Source organism: Pseudopipra pipra, chromosome 1 (genome assembly GCF_036250125.1).
Source record: "Pseudopipra pipra isolate bDixPip1 chromosome 1, bDixPip1.hap1, whole genome shotgun sequence".
Lineage (NCBI taxonomy): Eukaryota > Metazoa > Chordata > Aves > Passeriformes > Pipridae > Pseudopipra > Pseudopipra pipra.
In genome coordinates, this window is record NC_087549.1 from 92,217,767 (window position 1) to 92,245,469 (window position 27,703).

Here is a 27,703-nt window from a genome sequence, read left to right on the forward strand (position 1 = left end):
CCTCAGCCTATTGGCTCCACACTTGCTCAAGGAGCCCCGAGTGCTGTCAGTGTTCCTTATCAGAAGGGCACACTGCTGAACTGGGCTCAGCTCATTGTCTGCAAGGACCATCTGCCCCTGCCCAGGTCCTTTTCTGCAAAACTGCTTAGGAGGACACCACTGTCCCTACATACACTGCTATGGAATTACTCCATTCCAGAAGCAGGATGCTGCATTTGTTTTTGTTGACCTTTATGAGATTCCTGTCAGCCCATTTTTCTGCAAGTCAAGAATAAATCTTTAGACCTGTAATTTCCACCTTCTTGCTTTACTAAATAGTTCTGAATTCAAAGGCAGGAAAGACACTTCTTTGCAAAAGGAAAACACCACACTTGCCAACATTCAAGATGTTTTTCAGCAACTGCAATATTGATTATACTAGATGTCTTACTGCAAGTTTTTCAGACAGTATTCAGGTGCCTTATAGATTTTTCCACTCTTCTCCCTAAACTACCACCAGAACTATTTTCTCCAATGCTTTCATCTAGCTCAGGTCAAACAAATACAGCTGATTATAGCTAACTCTCTGATTTGGAAAGATTAGATCTGCACAGTGGTCATGAGCCATCCTCTCTCTAAATCAGCAACAGAGCTAATAAACCTTACTGGAATCACCATGCTGACAGCCAGGGGTATTATTTGTCTACATTAAGCACTGGCCTTCCAAAAGGGTTAGTTTTAAGTCCAGCTTAGCAGTGGCTAATATAAACTCAGACAATTCTTAGATCTTGTTTTGTCATGTGCCTTATAACAGGATAATGCAGAAGGAACACAGATCCTATAAGCAGCCTGCTCAGGTACAAGAGGGCTGTTAGTCCAGAGCTTCTGGACAAAAGTGGGATGGCACTTAAAGTTGTGTCTTCCTAATTTCATCTTGGTCAGACAACCCTGAGCAGTATACCATGGGTTACCACATAGCTCCTAAAGACATGTAACCTCTCTTCACTCAAAATTTCTGATCTTTCTCTCTCCTCCCCTCATTCTCTCTATCTTCCTTATCCTACAGGGCCCATACGCTGTTACCTCAAAGGTCAAGCTCACTCCTAAGAACAGCTCCTTGTATCAGCAACTCATTCAGGTTAACTTATGTGGGTTTGCAGGTCACCAACTAAAATACTGAATACCAAAGACTTAACTAAACAGAGGAACCAATACACTGGATTGTAGGAATTGTGCTGTAAGCAATCAAATCAAGATGTTGGGACTATTTTTGTTAGAGTCAATGGTGAGGACATTACCTTAAGCATCTGGAATGCCTGAAGAGGTATAACTGTTTATTCAGTTACCTTTTATCCAGTTAACCTATTTCTATTTTTTTATCAACCTCTTTTTACAGGATTTAAATCCTTAATAATCTGTGTTTCTAATTCAATAGAATCAGGATAAGCAGGGCATTTTATTTACCTTTTAGTATTGTCCTGCATCCTTTCTCCCAGTTGCAGAAAGAACTGGAATCTTGTATCAGCTGCATCCAGACTGGTATGTATTATCAGGAAAACAGCTCACATTTCTTCTCTGTTGAGGACTATATTGAGTTGTTAAGAGATTTAAACAAAGCATTTAAAGGATGTCAAGTTCATTCCCATTCCATCTGTGCAATTCCAAAGTGGCATAAACAGAAGTATGCTATCCCTTTGTAAGTTTCAGTAGAATTTACACTATTAAAAAAAAGTTTATACTTGGGAGTTGCTCATCTTAAAGACACTTCCTGACCCACATAATTAAAATGGCAAGTATATTTACATTAAAATCAAAAGGCAGTTCAAGTATTTGTAAAATATCAATCTGAAAATCCAACAAAACTTAAAACAAGTAACTTCCTGCTCTTAAGCATGACTTGGAAGTTTTTGATGTTTTTAATTGCAAATGAAAAAGTGTTCTTTCTGCTAAGACAGTTCAGAGAAAAACAAACAGCAAAAAACCAAACCAAACCAAGATCAACCCCACAGAAGAGGCTGATCAAACTCTTATCCTGGTGCAAGGACATACATTTCACCAGTATTATCTTCCAAGCAGAGAAGCCAATAGTTTCTAGAAGATGAGATGAAGACAAACAACCTTGTTTATGTACAGGTTTGGGGTTTTTTTTACTATACATGTAAGCAAATATAAGATAAAAATTGATTTACATTTTTGTGAAAGTCATTTATTGAATACAAAAGATCCCCGTTACATTCAGCCTTATTATAAATGATTACACATAAAGAAATTCAGAAGTCTGTGAAGATGAACAGTCTAACTGGCTGAACAATTTCAGAATTTAGATCATTTATGAACCCTTATTTCTCAACTGTACAATAACAAAATTCAGAAAAATACACTTTGTCTTTCCAGCAATACTAGTCAGAGGGAGTCTGTGCTCGTGGTGTTAATGGCAGCCCACATTTCGACAACTATTAGTTTCATGATTTTAAGTGTAGGACTTCCCATATTAGCAACAAGGTGTAGAGGAGAGAAAACCTAAACAATAAAAACTTATGCAATGCGTTCACTTCGATCCTAAAAGCTGCCAGCCAAAGTTCAAGACTGCAGGCTTAAAAGTACCATTGTCCATGTTGAGGCACCAAGGCTCAGGTTCAGAAAAGCCTTCCCATACAAAGGAGAGGTTAACCACGCATGTATCCATCAGCGCTGTCTGATTTGGAAGCCCCATTGTGGATTTCCAAAGCTGTCAAGCCTCCCAGCTGTACATTTCGGATACCCACTTCTGAGATGCTGGGTCACCAAGTCAAGATGCTAACGTAGAAGATTTTTTGTGAAGTGAACTTTAGAAATTTTCCTATCAGCTTTGGAGGGATTTTATTTATTACATCCAAGACACTGAAACAATGTCTGTAGGCTCTGTACAAAGTTAAACTACAGGTATAAAATTACAGTTTAGTTTCTGTACAAGGTAAGATGGGACAAACATGGTGAAACCTCGGCTCATTTGTAATGTCATGAAACTTCTGCATACCACTTTCCATCCACGCCTCACTGCTGAACATTGACATTTCATGTCACAAATTCAAAGACAACAAGATTAAAAAACTGATTTCCACAAAGAAACTTAAAATAACTTTATATACACAACAAAAAGCCTTTTGAAAGTACAAAAATAACATCTATATGCCAATTAGTTACCACGCTTTGATAGTTCTCTCAATGCCTACACATGCAAGACTGTAATCTATATTCAGAATAATTCTGCACCTGTAGAATGTATCAGAATATAAGAGATTAACATGTGATTAACTCTTGTTATTTTCAGAATGAATATGTATTCAGAATATCTTTGCAACCAATACTGCAATATTCCAGTCTCTGCATGTAAACATGTAGATAAGCAGCTTTCATCTTACTTGATTTTAAAGTCTCCTGCAAGCTAGTAATCCACACTAAAAAGCTATGATGGCTTCTAATGAATCTAGTTATACAACGCAATTCAAAATGTACAAAACTATAAAAAAGGGAACATTTACTGCCATGCATGAAACTTAATTATGTTCAACTAAAAATTGCATCAAATGCAGTTCTGTTTAAAAAGAAAAAAAAGATACACAAAGCAATTTACATTAACACTCTTAACATTAGATCAGCAGAATTAGCTCTGACTAAATACCGTGAGGGTAAGACACATTCTTTTTGCTGGTGCCTATCAGATCTTCAAATCCATGGGAACATTAAACCAGGAATCTTCATTGCCCACAGTCAAATCAGATCATGAGATCAACTGAAAAGAGAAGTGTATTAGTGTATTAGTGTAGAAGTGTATTAGTTTCCTCCTTTCTCTCAATCCAATTACATACAACCTCTCCTTTTGTATCAAACTATCAAGAAAATACACTCTGCTTTTGCTATCACAAAAAACCCAAGAACATCCCTACAGCAGACAAATTGCTCTCTCATGATAGTGACACATGTATACACATCCCATAGACATCCCATATGGCTATCTATTCTAGACAGCCATATATCAACATCTGCAAATGAACCCACAGGAAAAAGAAAAAGTTACTTTATTAACTTCTCTAAGCGAGCCTCACTTTTACAGTTCCATTTTTAGTTTTAGGGCAAGCAAAAGTAAGCACATTTTTTCTTACAAATTACCAACCACAGATTGGACAGTAAACCCTGTGTCATGAATGCAGTAGATAATGCCTAATCTTCAGCAAAGCAAACTCAAAGGCAAGATCAGTATAACTGACCTTGCCAGGAGCACAGACAGAGAGAAAAGCTATCTGTCCCTTTTGCCTTAACTTACAGGTCTTGCAGAGCCTGTACAACCTCATGCATTGTTATGTATGAATGTATGTGGCTGGTGCATGAATTAAGAGTGTATTTTGCAACCAAGATTGTAATTTAAAGCAAACTCATAGCTTTCAGAGTAATAGTTATCAAAAATTATGATACTTTTAGTTCTGCTTACCAAAAAATTCACAAGAGTAGTAGTAGCATGCTAAGAAAATAGAGTATGAAGCAATTGTGTTTTTTAAAGAGGGATACAAAAGTTGGGAAAAAGTTTGGGAAAAAAACACCCCAAAACCAAAAATCAAAGGTTTAGGTTTTAGCAGAGCACTAAACTTCCAGTATTATACAGGAGGCTATTAAAATTAGTGTAACAAGATGCCAGGTCAGTTGCTAATAGGCTGAATTAAAAAAACCCAACCCAGAACGTTTTCTAAATGATAAAGTCTTTACCTCTTTGACTGTTTTCTTAATGAAGTCTTTTCTGTCAGATAAATCATAACTAGGATATTTTTCATAGACCTAAAAAAAGTAAAAACAAAAAACAAACCTCAAATTACTTTCATTCAATGCATTGTATGAATAGAAGGAGCTTAAATGAAATTAGGGCAAAAACTGATGTGTGTACTTCTAGTATTACAACAGCCAAAATACCCTCTGTTAGCTATTGAAAGAGACAGGCTTATTTTCCTGTCCTTATTTTGACCACATAAATATTTAAATACATGTATTGTTTTATATTTGGTCACTGATTAAACTGGTACTGTAATTTTTCACACCAACAAACTGAAATGCCTAGCTTGCCATGTTACACAAGTAAGAATTCTCTGAGCTTTGTTTTAAGTGCTCTCTAAGTAGTCACATATCCCTACATTAGGGTGGGAAGCTAAACAGTTAATAAAAAATAAGTAAGCCTTGGGATCTGATAATAAGTAGAATTGTTATCCTTTCAAGAGACTAACAGAATAGTCAGCATATTTGAGTGCTATTCTACAGCTATTCTTTGGTTAACAGGATGCTAGAGGACTAACCGAACAAAAAACAGATGCCAACACAGGGCATTTCATTATACTATACCAAATTTCAGACTTCTAGAATTACTATAAACATGACAAAAAGTTTGTACAGAATATAAACATGCAGTTTTCTCATAAGAATAATTTCTGGTTTAACTTTCTCAAGACTACTTCTTGATACCAGGAAACCCAAACGTGAGCTAACTGACTGCAGAAAATATCAAGGTAAATGCATTTTCTCTGTTTTGGTCACTTTTCCCACCTTTCCCTTCTCTGGCCACATAGTTCCTACGTGTCCTGGCAAATAATGGATTTCTTGCTGAACTGATCCAACTCACTAACTCAGCTGAGAACTATTCAATTTTTGCTGACAGATGGCAGCTGAACAGACTCAAAGAGGACATACAAAGAATGAGAGCAAGGTGGGCAGCAGAAATGTACAGAGAGCAGGACACAGCCCTCCCCTGTAGACAGCAGTAAGCTGCTCCACTGTCTCAACATCTCAAGTATTTTCACTGAGAAATGTGGCAGTTGTTTTGGAGGTAATACTGCTACTTTCCATGTAGCTAATTTTTCTTTGGATATTTTCTTTCTAAAGTTTGTATCAGTGTTGTATACCTTAAGATTAAAGCTCTCATTGCAGCTGTTAGCAATTAAGTAAATCAATGCAAAACTACTTAGTTTCTGAACCATGATGCAGAATACAAGCCTCCATCTGAAATTGTAATAAAAGTCAGTTCACAAACAATACACTGCCTAAAGACAGACTGAAAAATCATATTTGCTTACCTCCTTGCAAATTTGTTTCATTGTGACCTCCTCCAAGTTTGCATTGGCCAACAAGTTCTTGACAGTTTCCTTCACTTCTTCATCTGTGGGTGGTTTCTTCAGTTTTTTAATTAAAGGTTCATCATCTGAACTGTCTTCAGACTCACTTTCTAAATATGAAGAACAATTGGAATTGTAATAGAAGGTTTTCAATTTCTCTGCTTTCTTCCATCAAAACAGAAGCCATCAGAACTTTCCACAAGCTTCTGATGCAGATGTTCTCCCTTGCAACAGACATCTTGCCAGATCATCCATTAAAAAACAAAGCTAATGCTATCAGTACTTCAGTACTACATTTGTTTATGAATTTGCATAGCCGTTGATAAACAGTTTACAGATCAATAAGTACTCTAAAAAGTATGGGATTGATAAATTTAATCTATCAAACTAAACAAAAAAAGCTTATTACAACAATTCTAATTGATGTATTATGGTCCTAAAAAAATAAAAAGTACTTATTTGCTTTAAAAAGGAGTTCGGATTTCTTTTTTCCCCCCAGTAGTTTTGTGCATTACACAATTTTGTAATGCTGTATTACTGAACATGCTATTAGAAACACCATGAGAACAAAAGAAGAGAACTTGATAAATGAAGTTAAGCAAAAGGTCACAGGATATTCCTACAGTCTTTTCCAGCAGAAAAAGAATTAGACTGAATGGCTCCAACATCCACTCAGTTTCTCTACTGCCAACAGGACAAAATTCAGAGCAAATGCCAAACAAACTCGATAATGAGCTTACAGAAAGACTTACTTAACATTTTGATTTTTGTACTGCAAGCATACACTCAAAACAGAAATGCAGGAGGAATAAATAAGAAATTATGAATATATTGCATAACTTATATGAAAACCACACAGGTAGCATTTGTGTATAAATATACATATACTGATGAGAAAATAAGGTGTATACAAAACACAGAGAGCCATATTCAGCAGTCAAACTGAAAATACACTGATGTCAGTACAGGCCAGTTTACTCTGCTGAGAAACAAAGCTATGAAAGAAATTTAGCATAATTCTTTGCCTAACAGCCTTTTCTCAATACCCTGACAAGAAGGGTAATTAATCTGAACTGATGCTTGTGCTGTGTCATATATATGCCAATGCTGGCATTAAATGAAGTATGTTTGAGGTATGGATATACACTGCATCAATAACTCATACTACAATTGTGACAGAGACTTGGCCGCTATCTCACGGACGGTCAGACAATTTAAGGTGGGAATGTACCCCTAGAGGTCATCTGGTTTAAACCTTTACTTGGAACAGGGCCAACTCAGAACTGGTTGCTCAGGGCCCTGCCAGGTTGAGTTCTGAATATCTCCAACAACAGGGATTCCACAGCTCCTCCAGGACCCATTTCTGTATGTGACCACCCTCAAGGCGAAGTTTTTCTTCCTCTAACAAATAACTTCAGTTTCCCTGGTGGCAGCTTGTGTCTCCTGTCCTTTCACTGTGCACCTCCGAGCAGAGCCTGGCCCTGCCTTCCCCATACTCTCCCATTTGGTAGTTGCACTCTGCAGTACGATCCCCCTTCATGGATCTCTTTTTGAGGCTGAAGAAGCCCAGCTCTCTCTGCCTTCCCTCCTCTACCCTGTGCTCCAGCCCCCTCGTCATCTTAGTGACCCTCCACTGGACTCACTCCACAGTGTCCATGCCTGCCTTGCACCAGGGAGCCCAAAGCTGGACACAGTGCTGCCAAGCTGGGCTCACTAAGTGCTGTACAGGGTGAACAGTACACCCCAAGTGCTGTCAGTGTTCCTTATCAGAAGGGCACACTGCTGAACTGGGCTCAACTCATTGTCTGTGAGGACCATCTGCCCCTGCCCAGGTCCTTTTCTGCAAAACTGCTTAGAAAGACACCACTGTCCCTACACACACTGCTATGGAATCTTTATAGAGCTGTTAAGAAACTCGATGTTTGTGTAACTTCAGTGCATATTGTGAGATATGAGAAAATCAATAGCAAGGGGATACATGGAGAAACCATATAAACCACATCAAGCTGCTGAACCAAAGACACACAGTAGTGGGATATACACCACTGGATCAATTACAAGATTTGCATGAAGCCACCATAGAGGCCCCAACAGAATTTTGTCACCCAGCAGAATGGAGATCTAGGCTGATACTTTCAGTTTATATGCAAATAAAAACTATATACATATGTACACAGCAGAAATTACATGAAGTATACCCAAACCAAGAATTTTTTTTTTAATTAACGTTTCAAGGAAAGAAACATCAAGTAGCAAGCCAACAATTCACCAAAATCCATTTTCTTTTCACAATTAGGTGCAAAAGCTTCCTTTCTAATAAGCATGACCATTAAACTACAAGACAAGGTATGATGAAAGATTTAGAGCATTTACCTTTTCTAGAACTGTTCTGATTTTTCTTAGTGGTGCTGCTGTCTGCCTTCTTGACATTCGCACTCTTCACAGCTTTCTTGGTTTTGGAAGTCACCTTTTTAGATTTTTCTCTTTTAGATGCTTTTCTAGGGGGCTGTGAAGAAAAAAAATGAGAAAATTCAAATGATGGTTTTTATTCATACCTCTTTTCCACAAAGGAAAACTGTCCACTCTGAGGGCAATTTACTCCAGCCACTCCATGCCTAAGATTACTACAGAGCTGATGCAGAAAAACAAATATACTGCCTACACCCTTCCACCTGTAGTATATTAAAAGCTGTCATAACCCTAAAAAGTGCTGCAATCTTAAAGCTGTACACAGACATTTTCCATTTCACTGTGTCCTATATTCAAACTAATTTGACAGACCAGTGTTTTTGTCATAATTAAGCTTTTACTCGATGCATGTCGACTTCAGCTTCTAAAGACTTCAGTCCATTCAGCTATTGCCTTGTAGACATATCTAACCCCTACCTTCAGAAAGAAAGCAAAGATGACCCACTTATATCAACGGGGTTTACTGTTAGGCCTTTTTGTTTGTCAGAATTTTGTTTGGGGGTTTGGGATTTTTTTTTTCTTTAACTAACTGAATTCTTGAAGAATTTTCTAAAAGGCAACTCCTGCCTCTGAAACAGACATTCCTCTCCTCACAGCAGAAACACTGTCTTCTGGAAGAGATGAAGAAATATGTCAACTTTTAGTATTTTCAACCCTCTTTCAATTTTCCATTTATGGGTAAAGAAAAGCGCACACTAAGAATTAAATTTGTTTCATGGAGACATAGGGCATTTCCTCGAACTATCTTTTTACATTAAAACGAACACATATTAAAATACCCCTGGCAAAACAAACTGTTAAAGTTACATAAAGGGCCTTCCAACAAAAGATTTTTGTTACTATTTTCTATAGCTCAGACTATTGACTTAACAGCCCGTCACACTTCATTGGAACAGACAGAATGTAACCCAAGTAAATAGTGGTCTTACATTACAGCCAAAGCTTACATAAAATTTTTCTTGGACACCAACAGTTGACTAATTGCTGCTTGTTGCAGGGGTCTGATTAAGGCTGGAAAGACAGTTTAAGTCAAAATGCAGGTTAAAATGGAGCCTGTAACTTCTTTTAATGTCTTTTTTCCCAGGTTTCAGGCATTTGGACAGTAACTCAGCTGCAGACTTGTACTGGTCCTCCACTGTGTCTATGCTGTGAATAATTACTGGGCTGAAAGGGAATGCATGGGGTTCATCTAATTTCTGATTAGGAACAGAACACCTCTCCTACAAGGAGAAGCTGAGAGAATTGGGGTTGTTCAGACTGGAAGAGAGAAGGCTCCAGGGAGACCTTACAGCAGCCTTCAGGTACCTAAAGCAGATCTGTAAGAAAGATAGGGACAGACTTTTTAGAAAGGCCTTTTGCAGCAGGACAAGGGGTAACAGTTTTAAACAGAAGGAGGAACAATTTGTATTAGATATAAGGAAAAAATTTTTTTGTGATGAGTATGATGAAACACTGGAACAAGTTGCCCAGAGAGGTGGTGGATGCCCCATGCCTGGATATATTCCAGGCCAGGTTCCATGGGGCTCTGAGCAATCTGATTCAGTTGATGATGTCCCTGCTCATTGCAGAAGGACTGGACTAGATGACCTTTAAAGGTCCCTTCCAACCCAAACTATTCCATGATTTGATGTTTCTCTCCTAGTACACAAATAGCTTCAAAGAAAACAGAAAATACAGTGAGATGAGAACACTTCAGAGATTGCAGGGATGTTTCTAAGGCTGCTTAATATGTTGCTTACTTTATCTCTGTGATCTAAAACACAGAAGCTGAAAAGAGGTTAGGACATAAAATCCAGGAGAAATATGGAACCATGATCCAAACCAAATGCAGTCAGGTAGGTCAGGGACACCAACTGAATTCAAAATATCAAATCTGAATTCCTAGGTAGCAAAAAAAGGAAAAAGATAGATAGACAGACAGACAGAAACGACAGACAGACAGGACCAGATGTGACAGACAGAGGGACAGACATTGGAATTTTCTATGAAATTATGAAAACCTCTTATAAATTGCAGATGTGTTCTCTTTTCTTTCAAACCATTCATTCAGTTAAATATCACTTACTCCCCAACTCTGCATGTTCCAAGAATTACCAATTGATAACAACAACATAATGACAAATGTTTTAAGCCCTGTGTTGAAAACCAAACAAAACTCCTCATTACCTCATCTTCACTTTCTTTTTCTTCTGAAGAGTCATCCTTTTCCTTCTTTTCATCTTCTTCACTACTGGATTCATCTGACAAGATCTCAGGGCACTTGGTGCGTTTTGCTTTTCTTGTTGTTCCAGAGCTACTGCGCTCTTTTTTGCCACCTTTGCTTGGTGTTTTTTTTGACTTTGGCAATGGCTGAGAGACAAGAGATGAGTGTCATCCAAGTAGGAATTCAAAAGTGAATTTCAAAAATATAAATTCTTTCAACTCACATGAAAGAATGGCAAACAAATATAAAGGTCTCTTAACAAAACCCAGGACTATTTTATGTACTACACTTAAGCCATACCATTTTGCAGTAAGCAGACATTCACTATGGAGATGGAGCTGTGCAAAAAGAAATTTCAGTTCTAAGCTAAGTGCACCCCTTCTCTAAGCATACAGATCTTCAAAAGCTGGGGTTTAAGGAAGGGAAGCAAGAAAGGTAAAAGGTTCCTTCTAGATTGTTCTATCTGTGCGCTCCCAACCCATAAAAGCAAGCTTTTACTTCTGGTAACAAATCAACTGACAACTCAGAAGACTTAAAGGCAGGAATTCTGTCATGTCTTATGACAAACTGCATTTTGCTGTCACTCAGTACCTGTGTCCCTAAAGCAGCATAGAGACTCCTTATTCACATCTCTTGCCAGTGTTTGCTGGGAATAAATTTAATTTTCTAAGCAACAAAGCAACTATCTAAGTATTACTTTTAGATTAAAAACTGAAAGTCCAAGAAGATTAACAACAGAATTTAGTAGCCTTGGCAGCTGAATCTAGTGCACTAGCATATACTTGCTAAATCAAGTTTTCCTAGCCTTGCAAAAAATTCCATTTATGATGTCCAAATGTAGCATACGCAGGTAACATCTGTCAGTTTATTTTCCTGTCCTTTCATATCATGTCTATTCTACTCCATTCACCCACAGAGCAGAAGCTACTTAGGGTATTTAGGGCTGGACATCTTAATTAGCTTCATGTGTTGACCTCATACACTTCTGTGTGCTGTGTATAATGGGTACATCTGCATGTAAATATACAGTCCCCACCCCATTATGGATGCCTGCAGTAGCAGAGCTACTCTCTTTCAAGAAGACATTCCCACTTCAGTAACTCAGAGCAGTAATTGTATCACCATTAGTAACTGGCAAATAACAACAGAGACAGATACATTTTCCATCAGAACAGAGCTATAAAAGCAAGCGTAACAACCTGCATCTCACCTTGCCTGAAGATTTTGGATGCATTAAGAAGTTTAATATTCTGGTTACGAGCTCACTATTAACTCCTGATCTTTCTAAGTCAAGAACTTCGCAGATACTTTTCAACATTGCATTTCTAAATCTGGGGGAAAAAAAAAAGAAAAAAAGATTCAGTATCACATCCTAAACAGTCAACATTTGACTGCTAGAAGCTGCTGTCTGGTTTGTGTCTGCAACCTGAAAATATATATACACAGTTAACTACACTTCCAGTCTTATTTATAGTTAAGCAAAGAATCACCACCATGCTATATAAGGCCAAATAAAAAAAATTTCTCAAATCCACGTGTCTGTAAAATAGGATATAAAACACAATGTTATAAAATCTTAGTGGAAAAAAAAAGTACCTTCTGTAGAATCTCTCCTAATCTACTATAATGGGAAAAAAATCAATTCTAGAAAATAAATCCAGTGTGTACAATACTGGAACTTTAAGGGGGCAGGGAGTCTCCCTTTATTTTCTCTGGTTCCTTACCCCTTACAGAGGTATCTGATGAAGACAGAACACTAAGAGAAACTCTGATATCCACCCCTTTTACTCCAAAAGAATCTTTCTTAATTTTAATGCTTTGAAGGTAGATCTGCAGGTAATAGCAATTATAGTGAACTATTAAGATGCAGTTCAAGTGTGGAATAAACAAGCGCACACAAGTTTTGAGTCAGTAACTTCCACAGCAAGTAGTTTTGACTTAAAAATCCAAGAACTCTAACCCACACAGCAACCTCAACACTCATTCTTTGTAATTTATAACCTGAATGGTAAGATTCTGTAAAATAAATGTTGACCTTTGTTCATCTTGTTTGATGCTGTTAAAGTACAACGAGATGCAAGTGTACAGTGTGGGCAGAAATCAACCACATAGTCAGAACAAATTAACAGACTAATCAGCAGTGTTCCACACACAGATACGAACAGCAGCGGCATTTAGCAAAGTAATGCAAGCACACAGGGCTCGATATACCTTGATATAAGAGTGACAATGCAACCAGGTTTCAGAATATTTGCTGAAGGGTAACAAAGCTAAACTAGCAGTTGTTTCATGTGGAAAATACGGGAAAAAAAGTGCGCAATTATTTTGTGACCTTGTGTAGTTAAGGGGAATTATTCAATTATCCATCATCCAATTAAGCCAGTGGGAAACAGTCAAAACTCCCATCAGGAGACAGAGTTTGTCTTGTAGATTCCTATGTATTTGACAAACCCTACTCTTGGAAAACTGCATATATGAGAAAGAAAAATTTGCAAATTCCAAATTCTGGAAGCCTTCCTACTATCAACAAAGAGGCATTAAGAAAAAAAGCATTTTAAAATCAAATGTACAAATTGTAGACTTGTAAATTTGTAAATATTGTAAATGGAAGCATTTGTTAATTTGTAACATTGTAGATGTTTTATTAGTTCTTTCATGTTTTACAACAGGGGCATTTTTAAACCCTTTCAATCCAGTCAAAACTAGGTTATAGTAGTTTCTCCTGTTAATGGAGAAGCAGCTTACGAAGGGAGACAGTAAAACAGAAAAAAAAAAAGTTCCTTAGACTAGTTGCTACAGCAATTCTAATATGTTTAATATATAATAAGCAGAAATGGCTTTGATTTTGAAAGAGGAAGGTTTTGATGCATAGAACGATGCAAGTTTGTACCATGAATAGAGTACAATGTATTCACAAGACTATGCTTGCCCTGCAGAAATAATGTTTTCCTCTCACTTGGCAGAAGAATGCTAGTTAGCATGCAATAGCTAAAGCCAGGAATGTGGGAATTGTGAATTAAATGTTCACTATTTAATACATTTCAAGCTGTCTTAAGAGACCAGTTTGTGTGATTAAAATGAACTCAGAAAAAAAATCGTAGAGTCACTCAATTTAATTTTAAGTAAAATTCTGGGAAAAAAAAGAGCGTATAGTATTAGTCAAGCTATGTTAAGTATCAAAAGAGATCTTTACTTTTTTAACATTTCCTCCTTCTTTTTGTATTGGTCACTTCCTTTTTCAAACGGAAACCCACTGAACTGGCCCACATTCTTCTTTAGGGATGCAACCTAGAACAGAACACACAGATTACTTTCCATTGCACAAAGTTAACAAATGTAATTAAATGAAATGTTTTAAACTTTTCATACATGAAAAATCTCTTCTAGCATTTAGCTTTCTGTTGACAAAAAGTTACATTGTTACAACTTACATGGACTATGCCTTTAATTATATCATGACAGACAAACTACAATGACTGACTTTGTGTGATCTTGGTACTTTTAATTACTTTTAATAACTCACTAGATAAAGTCACCTGCCATTTCAGGCTTGTTCAGAATGTACTGCATGATTATTTAGAGGTTTGGAAAACTTCGATCATATGAAGCCTGTTGCACGCTTTTAATCATGTAATTTGTTATAAAATAGTGAATTTTATTTTTTTATTCTCTAATTTGCTTACTAGCTTTTCTGAAGTCTTGCATAGGACCATTTTTGAACCTTTTATTTAGCAGGACCAGTTTTTGTATTTACACCCAATTTACAACTTCTACCATTACACCTGATGTCTGAACCGGACTGAACTTGAACTGCAACAGCCTTTATAATGGGAAAATTGCTCCTATCAAGATTCCAAACATATTGAAGTTCTTTGTTTTCACTTCATCTCCTTTTACCAAATAAAAGACATTAAAGAATAACCCCAAATCTTTCAATTTTCTGAGGTCTTTTTAACACTACCAAGAATAATTTGAACTCACTTCCAATACTCCTACAAATTTTGTTCCTGCTGTTTCTCCATGAGTTTATAATTTTACCAAAGCTGAGCTCCTTTTCCAAAGAGCTTTGCCCAGCACCTTGAGAAAATTTGCAGATTTGGTATGTTTGCAGTATTGGTATGTTGTATTAAAAATGTTAATTACAATCCAAAGCACATACAAGAATTTACATAGAAGACAAGATCTGACCTTTGCTATATTACACAGCACTCTGAGTTCCCAAATACATTTTGATTAAATATAGTTTTGAATGAAACCATACTGATATATTCTTTTTCTGAATACTTGAGGCAACAAGTCTTTCTTTGCCATTTAAACAAGCATTGCATTTGAAGCAGTGATCTGAGATATTATAGCTAGCATGCATCTGTACTAGTACTTTTCAGTTTCTGGGTTCTGGGCTAGCTGTTCAAGCCTCCAAAATACACAAAGGTATTAAAAACAAATTCCAATAATTATAGTAAATATATATATAAATATTGAAATTTAATATACCTTAATTTCATTGTATTCATTTTACCTCCATTAGCAATGAAAATGGGTCATATTTACTCTGAAATTTAAGGCACAACCACTGATACATAAAGGGCTCCAAGAAAGATTTGCTATTATATTTTCTTTAAGTTTCATCCTTAAACACAAAAGGGGCCATATCCGTTTTTAAGTAATATTTTAATTCTCTTATATAAACGCGAAAAAATCACTATTAGGATTTTATATATAATGTAATTTTACATTCTACTGCTTTGTGCTAATAAAAGGAGAAAATGACTACATAAGCAGCAATGTACTAAACTCACTAACAGTTTTCAAATATAAAAGAAATAGAAGTACTAAGAAAGTACTAAGAAAAAGCTACATTGAGCAGAATAACTATGTGGAATATTTTGACTGTCATCTGCATGTCAGCAGCTTTTAGCATGTGAACCACAAATTATTTCTGACTCGACCCTATAAGATAAACCATCCCCATTAAAAAAAGTAAAATTTTTTAAAAATCTCCATTTGAGCAGACTTACAATAGCACCTTGCCATAGGACTTTTACAGGAAGAGTAGTTTAAAGGAGTTAAAAAAATTATGGGCTTAACTGGTCCTGCAATATTAATTTTTTAAGTTTGTAATAAATGACTGACATGTAAACGTAAAAAACTACACTACATTTTCACTATTCATGAGAATTAATAGATACACAAGATTGAAGTTCTTACAGTGCCTGGCCTATTGTAGAGGAGTTTGTGCAGGTTCCTTAGTTCATCTGTCTTCTTTTTGCTCAGAAAGAACTGTATCCTTTCAATTTCACACAGTTTTTGTCCTTTTCCTGAAACAATTAAAATCAATTATGTTATGCATTACATTCATATCTACCTATGTGTTTATAACTTTAAATATCTGTTTTTTAAAGAAGCAAAGATGTTACTTCATAATAGAATGAGATATTATAATAGGTCAAACATTAAGCAGGCCTCTTCCTATCACTTAGTCATCCTGACAGGCTCTTTACTTTCCTTACTTGATAGTACCTAGATCAGGGTACAAGGATTTGGCATTTCTTTCTATTCTAGCTGCTCCTGCTTTTGTTGTTGTTGGTGAGGTACTAAAGGTACTTACCTATCCTAAGTAAGTTTAAATATCATGTAACTTTTACAGTTTAAATTGATGCCACAAAATAAAAGAGGCTTTTCATATAATTATAGTAGCCTAATTATTTTAAAATGGATCATGACTCTTAAGGTAGGTCTCATCTACAACAGATTAATAATTTTATCTTTTTAGAGGTTTCATTATCATTCCCAACACCCACCATTCTTATGCGAGAGGTCAAGCTCACCTGGTGTAATCGTAAAAGGTTCCTTCTGCAATGAGGACACTTGCATGGTCAGCCGGTCGACCTTCTTCTTCTCCCTTTTTCCTTCAACGATGAGACTCTTCTCTGCAAAAGACAGCTTCCTTAAAACACTATTTTTCATTGCATGAGCAGATTTGACTGCAGAGACAGGCAACACGACACTGAATCTTTGAAATGACAAACCAAAAATGGATGAGGATATAAGCAAGTGCTATGACGCTTTCAGACCTTGGCTAATAAATCAACGTGATTCTATGGAGCCACATATACATAACTAGAAGTCTCTAGTTCTTAACCACAATCCTGTATCCAACCTAAGGTATGTGTAAGACAAGACTAGGTATCTCCTAAAAGGAAATTCACCCCATTGGAAGTGGGGGTGAGTTTCCCTCACATCCACCCAAATGGAGGATACAGCATTTTCAGAAACCCATCGTTCTCTCCCTTCATGGCCTTTTTGAGGTACAGAAGTGACACTGTTTGCATAGTCTCCTTCTTGGACGGTGCACAGCTCCACACATAGCACTCCTGAGAAGAATAATGCCACCAGATGGGCAAAAGGAGAGTCCAGGATGCCTGCAGACAAATTCTTTTCCCACTACTGGACTGGAAGAACCACAGATATCAGTAGGAGAGGCAGAAGCACAAGTGCGTGTCTATGCTGTGAAGCACTTCATGGCACAATATGAGTATCACAAATACTACAAGAATATTATTCCAAATAATTCTGGTACTGATTACTAATGAATATGTTTAGTATACATTGCACATCATTACTTCAATGATACCACTTTAGGAGAAACACCTAAAGCTTTGCCTACACATTTCATCCTAAAATACTTCACCTCAAATCAAACTATCCTTAGCACTAAACAGATGGGTTGCCCTGGCTTTAACATCTGAAAGCAGCTTCAAACCTGTATGAACACAATCAAAACTGGTATGTGTCTGCCAAAAACAAAGCAAAACATACTTGTGTGTACAAAAGAAAAATTGTTACTAAAAATCTAATTCTGATTACTCTATTATTTTCCAAACAGCATAATCTGTTTTCTTTCCACTATCTTTCCTAGAGACCAACTTGTTCTCTTTCAAGAATCCAAGACCATCAGTGACTTGGGTTTCACTGTGCCATACTGCAGCTCTATTTCCATGAATGCTTTCATTTGCAAAACAGATGCCTGGAGACTTCACAATGGAAATTAACATTTTTGCACAGTAGTTCCTTCATCATGTTTTGTACTCCTTGACTACCCTCTTCAATTACGTACCACAACACAATACCTGCTTTGCTCATCTTCTCATATTGCCACAATTTTTACTGATAAAATTGGTCTAATGAAATTTCTGCCTCTCCAATATAATGACATTTGGGTACCCAGAAAATTAATAACTGTAGTTAAGCAAAGTCATCTGTATTGTTTCCAAAAGTACTGCACATTCACAAGCTTCTCTTTTGCAAACATGGATCACTTCAGAGTGTTACTGGCAAAAAATAATTTGATAAAGGATACTACCTCCTATAATGATTGAAAAATTTATAGAACAACAAAACAACCCTAGTGTAGAAACCCAGGATGCTGGCAATTCCTTCAATCTTTCTTGAGATAAATCAGCATCACCGTTTCCAGTCTACTGGGAAGCTATTATGACCCATGAGACAGGTGTACCATGGGATCTCAATAATTGTACAATTAGCCAAGATCACAGGAAACTGCATTCAGCAGCTTGGCATTTAATAAAGGAGAACTTATTCAATGGAAAAACAAGCACCCTTTTCTTCTTCCTCCTCCTCTTCTTCCTCTTCTTCATCTTCATCACTTTCCTCAGCTTTGTTTTCAGTTTCAGGTTGTTTCTCATCCGTTTTTTCTGGTGACATCGTATCTTCTTTTGAGGAATCAACAGAAGACATGGTGTATGGTTCTGTAAAAAGCAGTCAGGAAAACCATCACCAGTACAGCAATATACATGAAAAATACAGGAATCTTGCTTTTTAAAATAATCTCCTTGTGCAGTAGAAACAATGTACTATGATTGTTCACGTTCTCTTATCACTAAAATGTTCTGCATACACACAATACAGAAAATTTTTCAGGAGAAGGTGCCGTCTATTCTGCAACTAGTCCAGTTAAGAACACTCTAAAAGGTTATAATTTTTTTTCGCACACAAGCTGTTTGTGAAGCACTCGGAAACACCCACTCAAAGCAGCTGATACCGTTATCTATTAAAAACTGCAGTGTTTTAAGATATCGCTATTTTAGTGCGCCCTGCACTTATTCCTGATTAACTGTGCATGCAAGTTTCCTAGTGACTTAAACAGGTTACATATTTAGATGCGAAATGGGAACAGAAAAGTGATAAAAAAAAGAAAGTTGCAAGCAATACAGAAAAGAATTAACACTGCATTCATAATTCAGACAGCTGCTGCGTCTTAGGGCATGAAAATGCTTTTTGGTTTTAATTTGTAGATCTATAACAGAAAATAATAAATGCTTCATACTTAACATACTTAAGAGTCTTTTCTTAGCATTTTAAGTGACTTAAATGTTAACTTTAAAATATCTTAATTTTGCATGTACCATTGCCATGCTAAGAGAAAATGTCTATCCAGTAAAGGAAGATAATCATATGATTCATTTTAGAAAAACTCCAGCTTTCAAAAATTTTCACTGTTTAGGTCTGGAACAAAATACACAAATGATGCTGTAAGCACTTGTGGAAAAGTATCACACAATTAAGCATTTTCTTCTTCCGATGTTAAAGCCAATATTATCTGCAAGAGGTCAGGTTCAATAAATAACATTTAAATCAACTGCTTATATGCAGTACTAGCAGGTGGCAGAGAGCAGCAGTGCTCCAAGTGACAGAAAGTGCAAGTTAATATTTATTACCAATAGTAAGGGGAAAAGTAGTTTCCTGCTCTTTGCTAAATCACTGGAGGAAAAAAAACCCATTCAAGGTATTACTACCAATATTTCATTTGACACATAGAAGTCATTTTCACGGCATTACAGTCTGAATTTTACTTGAAGGCACGAGTGTAAAAGCATGGGAAGCACTACAAGCCGTTTTTCCCTCCCCTTTTAACGGGAGCAGCGAGGAAATAGGCAAGTTAGAGACTTTTCAGCTTTTTATCACCTGGGTTCATAAGAACGGCTTGCTCAGAGAAAAAGGGCTCTGGGATCCACCTTTAGGAAGACTCAACTCGGGGATACTTTTGGCCGGGAGAGGGTCCCTCACCCTCGCCTGGGACTTTTCAGACGGGGACTCGCTGCCTGTACCCCCTTTCCCGACCTGCAATCTGGAGGCCAGGGAGAAGCGCAGGCTGTGGGCAGCGCCCGGCGGACAAGGCTCCATCGCCTCCCCGATGGGGACCGCTCCGCCCGCTCCCGCCGCAGGACAGCGCAGCGCCCAAGAGACACCCGGGGCGGGGGCCGGGCCGGGAGGTGGCCGCGGCGACCAACGCCCCGCACACACGGCGTGTCCCCAGGGCGGGACGGGAGCCCGGCGGCGCGGCGGCCGCGTTCCACTGCCCCTCGTCACAACCCGTCCCCGCCCGGCCCGGGCGCGGCGAGGCGGGACCGCTCTCGGGCGCCGTTACGGCCATGGCGGCGGGACCCACCTCGGATCGAGCCGCGGCTCCCGGCTCCTTCCTCGGGCGCGGATGCGGCGGCGGCGGCAGCAGCAGGAGGCGGCAGCTCCCGGCGGACGGGGCGGGTCCGGGCGCAGCGACACACACACGCACCCCCGCCGCGGCGCAGCCCCGCGGCCGCCGGGCACTCTCTCCCTCTCCTTCCCTCGCTCCCTCCCTCCCGGAATCAACAAGGTTTTCAAAATGGCGGGTTCTCGGGCGGCGCGGAGGAAGCGGGAAGGCGGCGGCCAATCAGCGCGCGCGGCCCGGCCGGCGCGGGCAGGGCCGGGGAGGGCTCGGGAGGGCGCGCGTGACGGCGCGCCCGCCCGCGCTGACGTCAGGTCGCGTGCGGCGCCCGGCCCGCCCCCCCGCTGAGGGAAGCGGGGAATGGGGGAACGTTGTGTTTTGGCTTTTAAAACGACCACCGTCTGTGATTACACCGGCTTTAGAAAAGGCTTTAAAGTAAGGAATCTGCACCTCTCTTGCCTAAATTAGGCTGTGATTAATATGCACTCCTCAGACTTTCTTTCCGTACGCAGGATAGCGTTTCCTAACACCTCTGGAACAGGTTGCCCAGAGAAACTGTGGATACCCCATCCCTGGAAGTGCTCCAGGCCAGTTTGGATAGGGCTCTGGGCAACCTGATCTAGTGGAAGGTGTCCCTGCCCGCGGCAGGAGCGTTGGAACTAGGTGATGTTTAAGGTCCCTTCCAACCCAAACCATTACGTGATTTTAAGTACTTTGTACTATTTGTGTCACATATATTTCCTAGTTTTCCCACCCGTTCTACATCACTACGCTTTACGCACGCCGAAGTTTAACAATTCACAGGAGTGTGACATTCTCGCCGCTTGCTCCCTTTTCCCTCCGCCGCGGCTCCGCCCCGCGGGGGCTGGTGCGGAGCTCCCGTTCCCCACCGTGCACCCGTGCATGGGATCCCGACCGCATCCCCGCGGTCCTGCCCGGGCGGGATGAAGGAAGGGCTGGGCGGTCCCGCCGGGCTTTAACGGCCGGGGCGGGCCCAGGGGTTGCGGCCAACGGCGGGAAACGGCCTCCGAAACGAGGGCTGAGCTCTCCTCCTTGTTCCTGCAAAATGTAGGAGTCGCGGGAGGACCCCGAGAGAGCCGAGGCCCAGTTCCACTCCTACTGTACCCCGAGTTTAAGACTTAAGACCTAATCTTCGAACCTGAGAGGAGGCCAGGCTGGGCTCACATGCCTGCAGCAGGAGTCAGGAGTACTCGGACAAAACGTCAGAGGAAAGCAGCCCGAACTAGGCAGTGCTGATAATTTGTCCCAAAGCTGTGTTGTACCGTCAGCAGGTTCTTGGCTGGTGTGAAGAGCTCTAGGTATGTGGCTCTTACTTCGGCAGGGATCAGGTAAAGGGGTAGTAAAAGAGAAGAAGTGGAAAGAGTGTCACGCTCCTGGGAATTTTTAATCTTTGAAGAGTGTAAAGCATAGTCCTGTAGAATTGGTAGTAAAACTAGAAAATATGTGTGACACAAATACTACAAAATACTTAGAATCATGGAATCATAGAATGACTTGGGACGCAAGGGCCCATAAAAGTCATCTAGTTCCAACACCCCCACCTGTAAGCAGGGCCACCTTCCACTAGACCAGGTTGCTCAAAGCCCCATCCAACCTGGCCTCGAACACTTCCCAAGGATCCGCGACTTCTCTGGGCAACCAGTTCCAGAGGTATTAGGAAATACTACAATTCATATACTGTGTAAAAAAGAAATGTCTGGGGAGCATATATTAATCACCACCCAATTTAGGCAAGAGAGATGCAGATTCCTTATTTTAAAGCTATTTTAAGGCTGGTGCAATCACAGATGGTGGTCGTTTTAAAAGGGAAAATGTAAATTATTTGCCAACAATACATAATTAAAGAAGCTTCTTGTTAACACGCAATAAGGAGACAAAAATATCATTGAGCCATGGGCTACACAAATGGCAGAACACAGATGTTTGAATACAACACACTATTTCCCATAAGATGAATAGGTTTGAATTAGTTCAGAATCATGACAGAAGACATCCAAAGGCTGTGCTTCAGGTTGTGATGATAAATTAGACTGTCATTTTGTAAAGAGGGATGTATTTACCTAATGGAGATGCTTTACCTAGTTGTATTACCTATGTTAATATTCTACACATTAGACTAGTATCTGCATCTTGAGGAGAAATAGAAGATAATGGTTTTGTTGATCCTTTTAATGAAGGCATACCACATTAGTAGCAGACAGACCCTCAAACAGAGACTGAATCCATTATTTTAGAAACTGGTATATTCTATACAAGTAAATTTCATTTTGTCACAGGTTTCTTCTGGCAGAACTTCAACAGCTGTGGTAACTAACTTCCGAGTTTGGTTTTTGAAACCTTCTCTGCCTTTCATAGTATCTTTATGATTTACAAGTTTATGGAGTAGTTTCAGTATGCTGTCAACAGTTTAATAATTGGTTGTTGCATCTCCCAGACAAGGCTGAGACAATATGGATTAAAAAGACTTTCGGAAAAAATCAGCAAAGCTCGAATTTGAGAGAAGGAGGGGAGCAATTTGAAAAAAAAATCAGATATGTTTCAAAGGGAAATCACTAAATCCAAGGAAACAAATTCAAACTGGTTATCTTCTCACTTTGAATATGAGTAAGAATGCTCATTCTCAATATACTGCTTTGGGTGCTTCATTGTATCAACACCTATATTTCTGCCTTCTCCCGGTCAGATGAAGTTAACTTAATGATACAATCTCACCTGCGGGGTGAAAGACCTGGATGAGACAATTATATTGGTATAAAATGTTAACATTATCTAAAGTGCTTAGACAGTGTAGTGAAGGGTTCTAAATGCAACTTAAAAACCTTGGTCCTGGAAGAAGGACAAATTGCAAAGGGGTAAGTCATTCTAAGAGGTTCTTAAATGTTCGTGCAAGAGCTGCTTCCTACAGCCTGCTCTTCTTATTCCATCACAGAGAGGCTGCTCTTCGACTGCCAGAATCCTAATGTTAGGGACACTCATAGTTTTGGCAGCTAGCTCCATCTGGAAACACCAGTTCCATAAAACATAGTTATCCTGGAGGAACTTAGGGCTCACTTTTAGATATCAAAGGGTATGTTTCTTAGACATCATAGCTCAATAGAATTAAATGTTGAAAACAGTTTGAAGGTGCTGTAAAAAGAAGCAGCTGGCATGTTTGAAGATACATTACAAGCTTGTATTGTATACTGGAGTGCACCAGGCAGTGCAGTTTTAAACGTGGTTACCAGCCACTATTAACTAATATAAACAGCTCTTTTCAGTTAGTTCAAAGCAGCTTGTATTAGCAAGCAATGTTTATTGGCTCTTGGTGTAGAGCTTACTACAGTCTATGAGAAGGTTTTGGAAACAGATGTGTAGGCTTTCCAGAGTATACAAAGTACCCCAGGTTTGCATTTCCAAAGTGACTGGTTACTGCAGTGTCCCGCCATCAATGCAGAAAACAGCAGATCTGCTGTGGGCAAAACTACAGAAAAAGTCATCTGTGGTTTGCAGAGAAGGTGTCCTTCATGAAAGTAGATACTAAGTACCTCTCATTAGGAATTTCATCCACAGAGTAAAATACCAGAACAACACATGATGGGATGCTACTTTTAAGTAATGTAGGTAGTGTTGTTTTGTGTTCTTGTATGAGTCTTATAAATATGTACGTATGCACTCCAGTTTCTCTGTAACAGTCATGCGACAACATGTTTCCTAGAAATGTCAAACTGCCTAGTCTATGAAATACTGAGAAAAGTCCTGTGTAAATGCCATGTACATCTTTATTAACACTAGAAGCAGAATGTGGCTTTTGAATCTAAGGGTTATTTAATTGCTACTGAAAGCAGGAATCTAAATATGAACTGATAAACTAGCTAATTAATACAATTTCCAAGACAAGAGAAACTTGAAAACTGAGCAGTATGCAATTAAGTTATGGTGTGATGAATAACATAAGCTGAGTATCTCCAAGTGTTCCACTGCATCTTTGTGCAAGATATTTTACATCTGTTGACTGATAAGAGCAACTGATTAGTGAAATGTTTCCTAAGAGGGTCCTGATGACTTCTGAAATCCTGCATTCATTCCCCTTTTCATACCCCATCTAAGTGTTTCAGCATTAGCAGGCTATTGCATCATCCACACTTGTCATCTCTGTCTTACCCCTAGGAAGCTTAAAAAGTTATCCCTATAAATACAAATACTCTCAAACATGAAATGTATAGTTGATATGAATCAATCTAAACAGTTTCACTATGTTTTGGAAATCCCTATATGTGCCATGATTCAGTATAAGTATATGGAAATGCAACAAAATTGTAAAGTAATAAAAACCATCAGAGATAGATAACGAATCAAAACAGTATATAAAGTTACATTTTCCATTTGTGTGTGAATGACAACACTGTTGTGTTGTCAGACTGAGCTCCATCTTGGGATTTCTGTTAACCTTCTACTTACCATGAAGTCAAATCTTACTCTGCATGGTTTGAGAATTACAGCTTTGTTTGATTGGTAACACCTACAACTGTATGTTCAGTCAAAGCACTCATGTCTGTTATGCATTTTATGAAATGCTTAGATCTAGTGCTAGCTAGATCCAGTATTTAGATCTCCAGGAAGAGCCTGGGAACTCTGCACAGATGACTGTAGCTCCCGCAGGCAGCAGCCCTGTAAAACGCTCCTGCATCCCTCTGCTGACACCGAGGAGCGGGATGGTAAAAACGCTCTCCCCTCGGGGTTTCACATGCTTGTCTCTAGGGAGAACTGTTCGCAGGATTGTTTCTGTAGCGAAGTACGGCAAGGACAGAATCTAACCTGTGGTGAATGTTCACTCCTGGCCTCCCGCTACCTTGGGAGAGCTTTGCAATGAATAGTGCGTGTATGTGCCAGTGAGCTATGCAAACGTTATGTAACTCACACTTTAGAAAAAGAAACACTGTCAATTCATTTACGCCTTAAAGGTTCGAGTCTGTGAATTTCTGCTTGACAGGTCTATAGGTTTTGGAACAGTCTGTCATGTACAATTACACATTTTTAAACCCATTGTAAATGGAAAACATTGCCGGGGTATCGCTACCTTCTACTAGGGAGAGTTTGTACTTAGAACATCATCCAGCTGGGCTACAAAGCTTGATGAATTCCACACGCCTGTGAATTCCACACGCGTTGCGTGTAGGTAGCAACAACCTCTGTTTCAAAAGCCCCACCGAAGAACCGAAGACTAGGAAAAGGAGAACACTGTCGCTTTCTAATAATTTAAGGTGATCTTGGCATAAGTTGTCGTCCTGGCACGATATAATTCGACATTTTCCAGAACACAAGAGGCTTTTTTTTTTTTTTTTTTTTTTTTTTAACCGAGAGAGATCCTCCTCCCGCAGCCGCCCGGTAGCCGTGGGACCCACTCGGCACGGAGCCCTTCCGCCGCCGCTCTCGGGACGTGGAAGATGAATTTGCCCTTTGTGGGAGGCGGCGGCAGCGCCGCCTGCAGCTGGACGCCAGGGACCGCCGGCGGCGGCGGCCTCGGCGCACGGAACAGCCCCGGTCCCTCCGCTCCCCGCCCGCGGCGGCCGCGCAGGGGGTGCCGGCGACCCTCGCGGCCGGAGGCAGATGCGCGACGGGGAGGGAGAAGAGCAGCGAGGGAAGGAGGACGCGGACGTGTGGACGGGAGGCTCGGAGCAGCTCCCCGGCAGCCTTCCCGCGGGATACCGCCCCCGCAGTCCCGCTCGACCCGCAACTGGGAGGACATCGCCGCCAGGCAAAGGTAAGGAGCGGCGTTCGGCGGCGGCTGCCCCGCACTCCCCGTCCCGAGAGGCCGCTCGCGTTTCCCCGGGGGCCCGGGTGGACACTGACGGGCACCTGCCAGAGCGAGGAAGGGAGCTGAGCCCGCTTCCCTCCTCCTCCTCCCGAAGTAGGGCGGGCGAGCTTCTTCACCCCCGCCTTCCAGGTGAACAGCAAGTGATTGCTGTCTCCGGGCGTGTGTTCATTGCATTATCTTCTGCAAAAACTTTTTAAGTTTAACTGAACTTAGCTTTGGGATTTGCCTGTGAGTCCTCTCGAATGGGAGCTTCTGAATGCGGTTTTGGTCCAGGGCTAACATAACGTGGTAAAGGCATTTGGTGCTGGTTTCATTTTGCATACTTACAAGTAATATTCTGCAGCCTAATTAAGGTTTCTTTTTTTTCTAGATAACATTCATTCAAGCATATGCTCTCTGTAATTTTGACAGGTGTTTTAAGTTATTGTCCACATCCTTTTTCTTTACGTGTGCTTTGCCACATGTGAGGTGCAAGCGCAACTCTACAAAAGCAAAAGCATCCTTGAAGAGACTACTACTATGACTAATCTTAGCACTTTTCAGATTCAAGTCCTTAGTATTTACTATGAAATACACAAACTAGATGCAGAAAGAAATATTAAAGTATCCAAGTGTTCACAGTCCTTACTTGAAACAATTACTTTTATTATATGGAAAAAGAAATCCCAGCTGAAGTTGTTTAAAGGTTTATACATCTGGCTGTAATATTCAATCTGCTCTAAAATTCCAGGGTCTGCCATGCGAATTCTGCATGAATCACGTCTTATTTTTAAATGAATGTAATTTTACATGGAAAGTATTCATGGCTTATTAAAGCAATATCCATGGTCTGGCTTAGACTAACAAAATCCAGAAAGTTCAGTATGGAAGCAAACCACCTATCCTCATTTCACCTCTGTATCCTGGGTCTCTAGGCATTTCTTCTCACAAATTATGTAGTTATTCATTGTTTGACCCTTTCAGGGCTTTAGGTTTAGTGAAGTGAGTAAATGCCAGGTGAGCAAATTCTGTTCCCAGTTACTTCAAACTTTACACCATGGTAACTTTATTTGTTTCAGAGCTCTTACTCTAGATTTACCTGACTATAATTGGATCCTGAATTTTTTTGATAGCTGACTTTTATCAGCTCGAGTCAAACTCTTAATACAGGATTTGTATGCAAGTTGGATAATGCACAGTTTAATTGATTCATCACTTTAATAGGACTTGCAGAATTGGAAGTATAGTTGTAACGCATGTTTTTAGTAGAGACAAGAAACCACAGTGTTGTTTTGTGTGGCTAAAAGCTGCAAGCTTTCAGTTCTGATGACTTTTTTAGAGGAAATTCTGATATGACAGAACTAACAGCTTTAGGGAAACTATTTTATGTGTACACACATAAATAGACATGCAAAGTCGAGATGAGAAAGACTTTTAAAGTTAAAAAAAAAGTCTTAAAAGAATTCCAGCAATGACATTTTGAAATAGGCACAATTTAAATATAGGAAATTTATATTTTTCTCTCTGATGGCTAGACTTCAGAGGCTTCACAGATTTCTGCGTATAGCTTCCTCTTCATGTAAGGTGGGCCCCACCATGGTTTAGGACACCATGGAAAGTTG

General features: G+C 39.6%; 2 protein-coding genes across 7 annotated transcripts in view; one reads left to right on the plus strand and one right to left on the minus strand.

Moving 5' to 3' along the window:
* Positions 1-2,163: 2,163 nt before the first annotated feature.
* On the minus strand, positions 2,164-20,462 carry DEK (DEK proto-oncogene). 2 transcript variants are annotated; one of them, XM_064665462.1, is made up of 11 exons: positions 20,252-20,462; positions 18,402-18,551; positions 16,611-16,712; positions 15,991-16,100; positions 13,976-14,070; positions 11,993-12,113; positions 10,746-10,928; positions 8,484-8,616; positions 6,072-6,220; positions 4,720-4,788; positions 2,164-3,751 (listed from the first exon to the last, which is right to left on the minus strand). In XM_064665462.1, exons 2-11 carry the CDS (start codon positions 18,538-18,540, stop codon positions 3,740-3,742), a joined length of 1,113 nt encoding a protein of 370 aa, XP_064521532.1. In that variant the 5' UTR covers positions 18,541-18,551; positions 20,252-20,462; the 3' UTR covers positions 2,164-3,739. The 2 variants fall into 2 exon arrangements, with proteins under 2 accessions (XP_064521532.1, XP_064521521.1); XM_064665451.1 differs by lacking the exon at positions 20,252-20,462 and adding an exon at positions 19,768-19,792.
* Positions 20,463-21,282: 820 nt separating this feature from the next.
* The window catches only part of LOC135419237 (E3 ubiquitin-protein ligase RNF144B), an 88,749-nt gene continuing 82,328 nt past the window's right edge, over positions 21,283-27,703 (plus strand). For 2 of the 5 annotated variants that reach the window (XM_064665539.1, XM_064665559.1), the window contains exon 1: positions 21,283-21,606. The gene's annotated coding sequence lies outside the window, so the exon portion shown is untranslated. Of the gene's footprint in view, positions 21,607-25,821; positions 26,049-27,703 lie in introns of those variants that run through there. The other 3 variants (XM_064665508.1, XM_064665577.1, XM_064665531.1) reach the window with 2 other exon arrangements.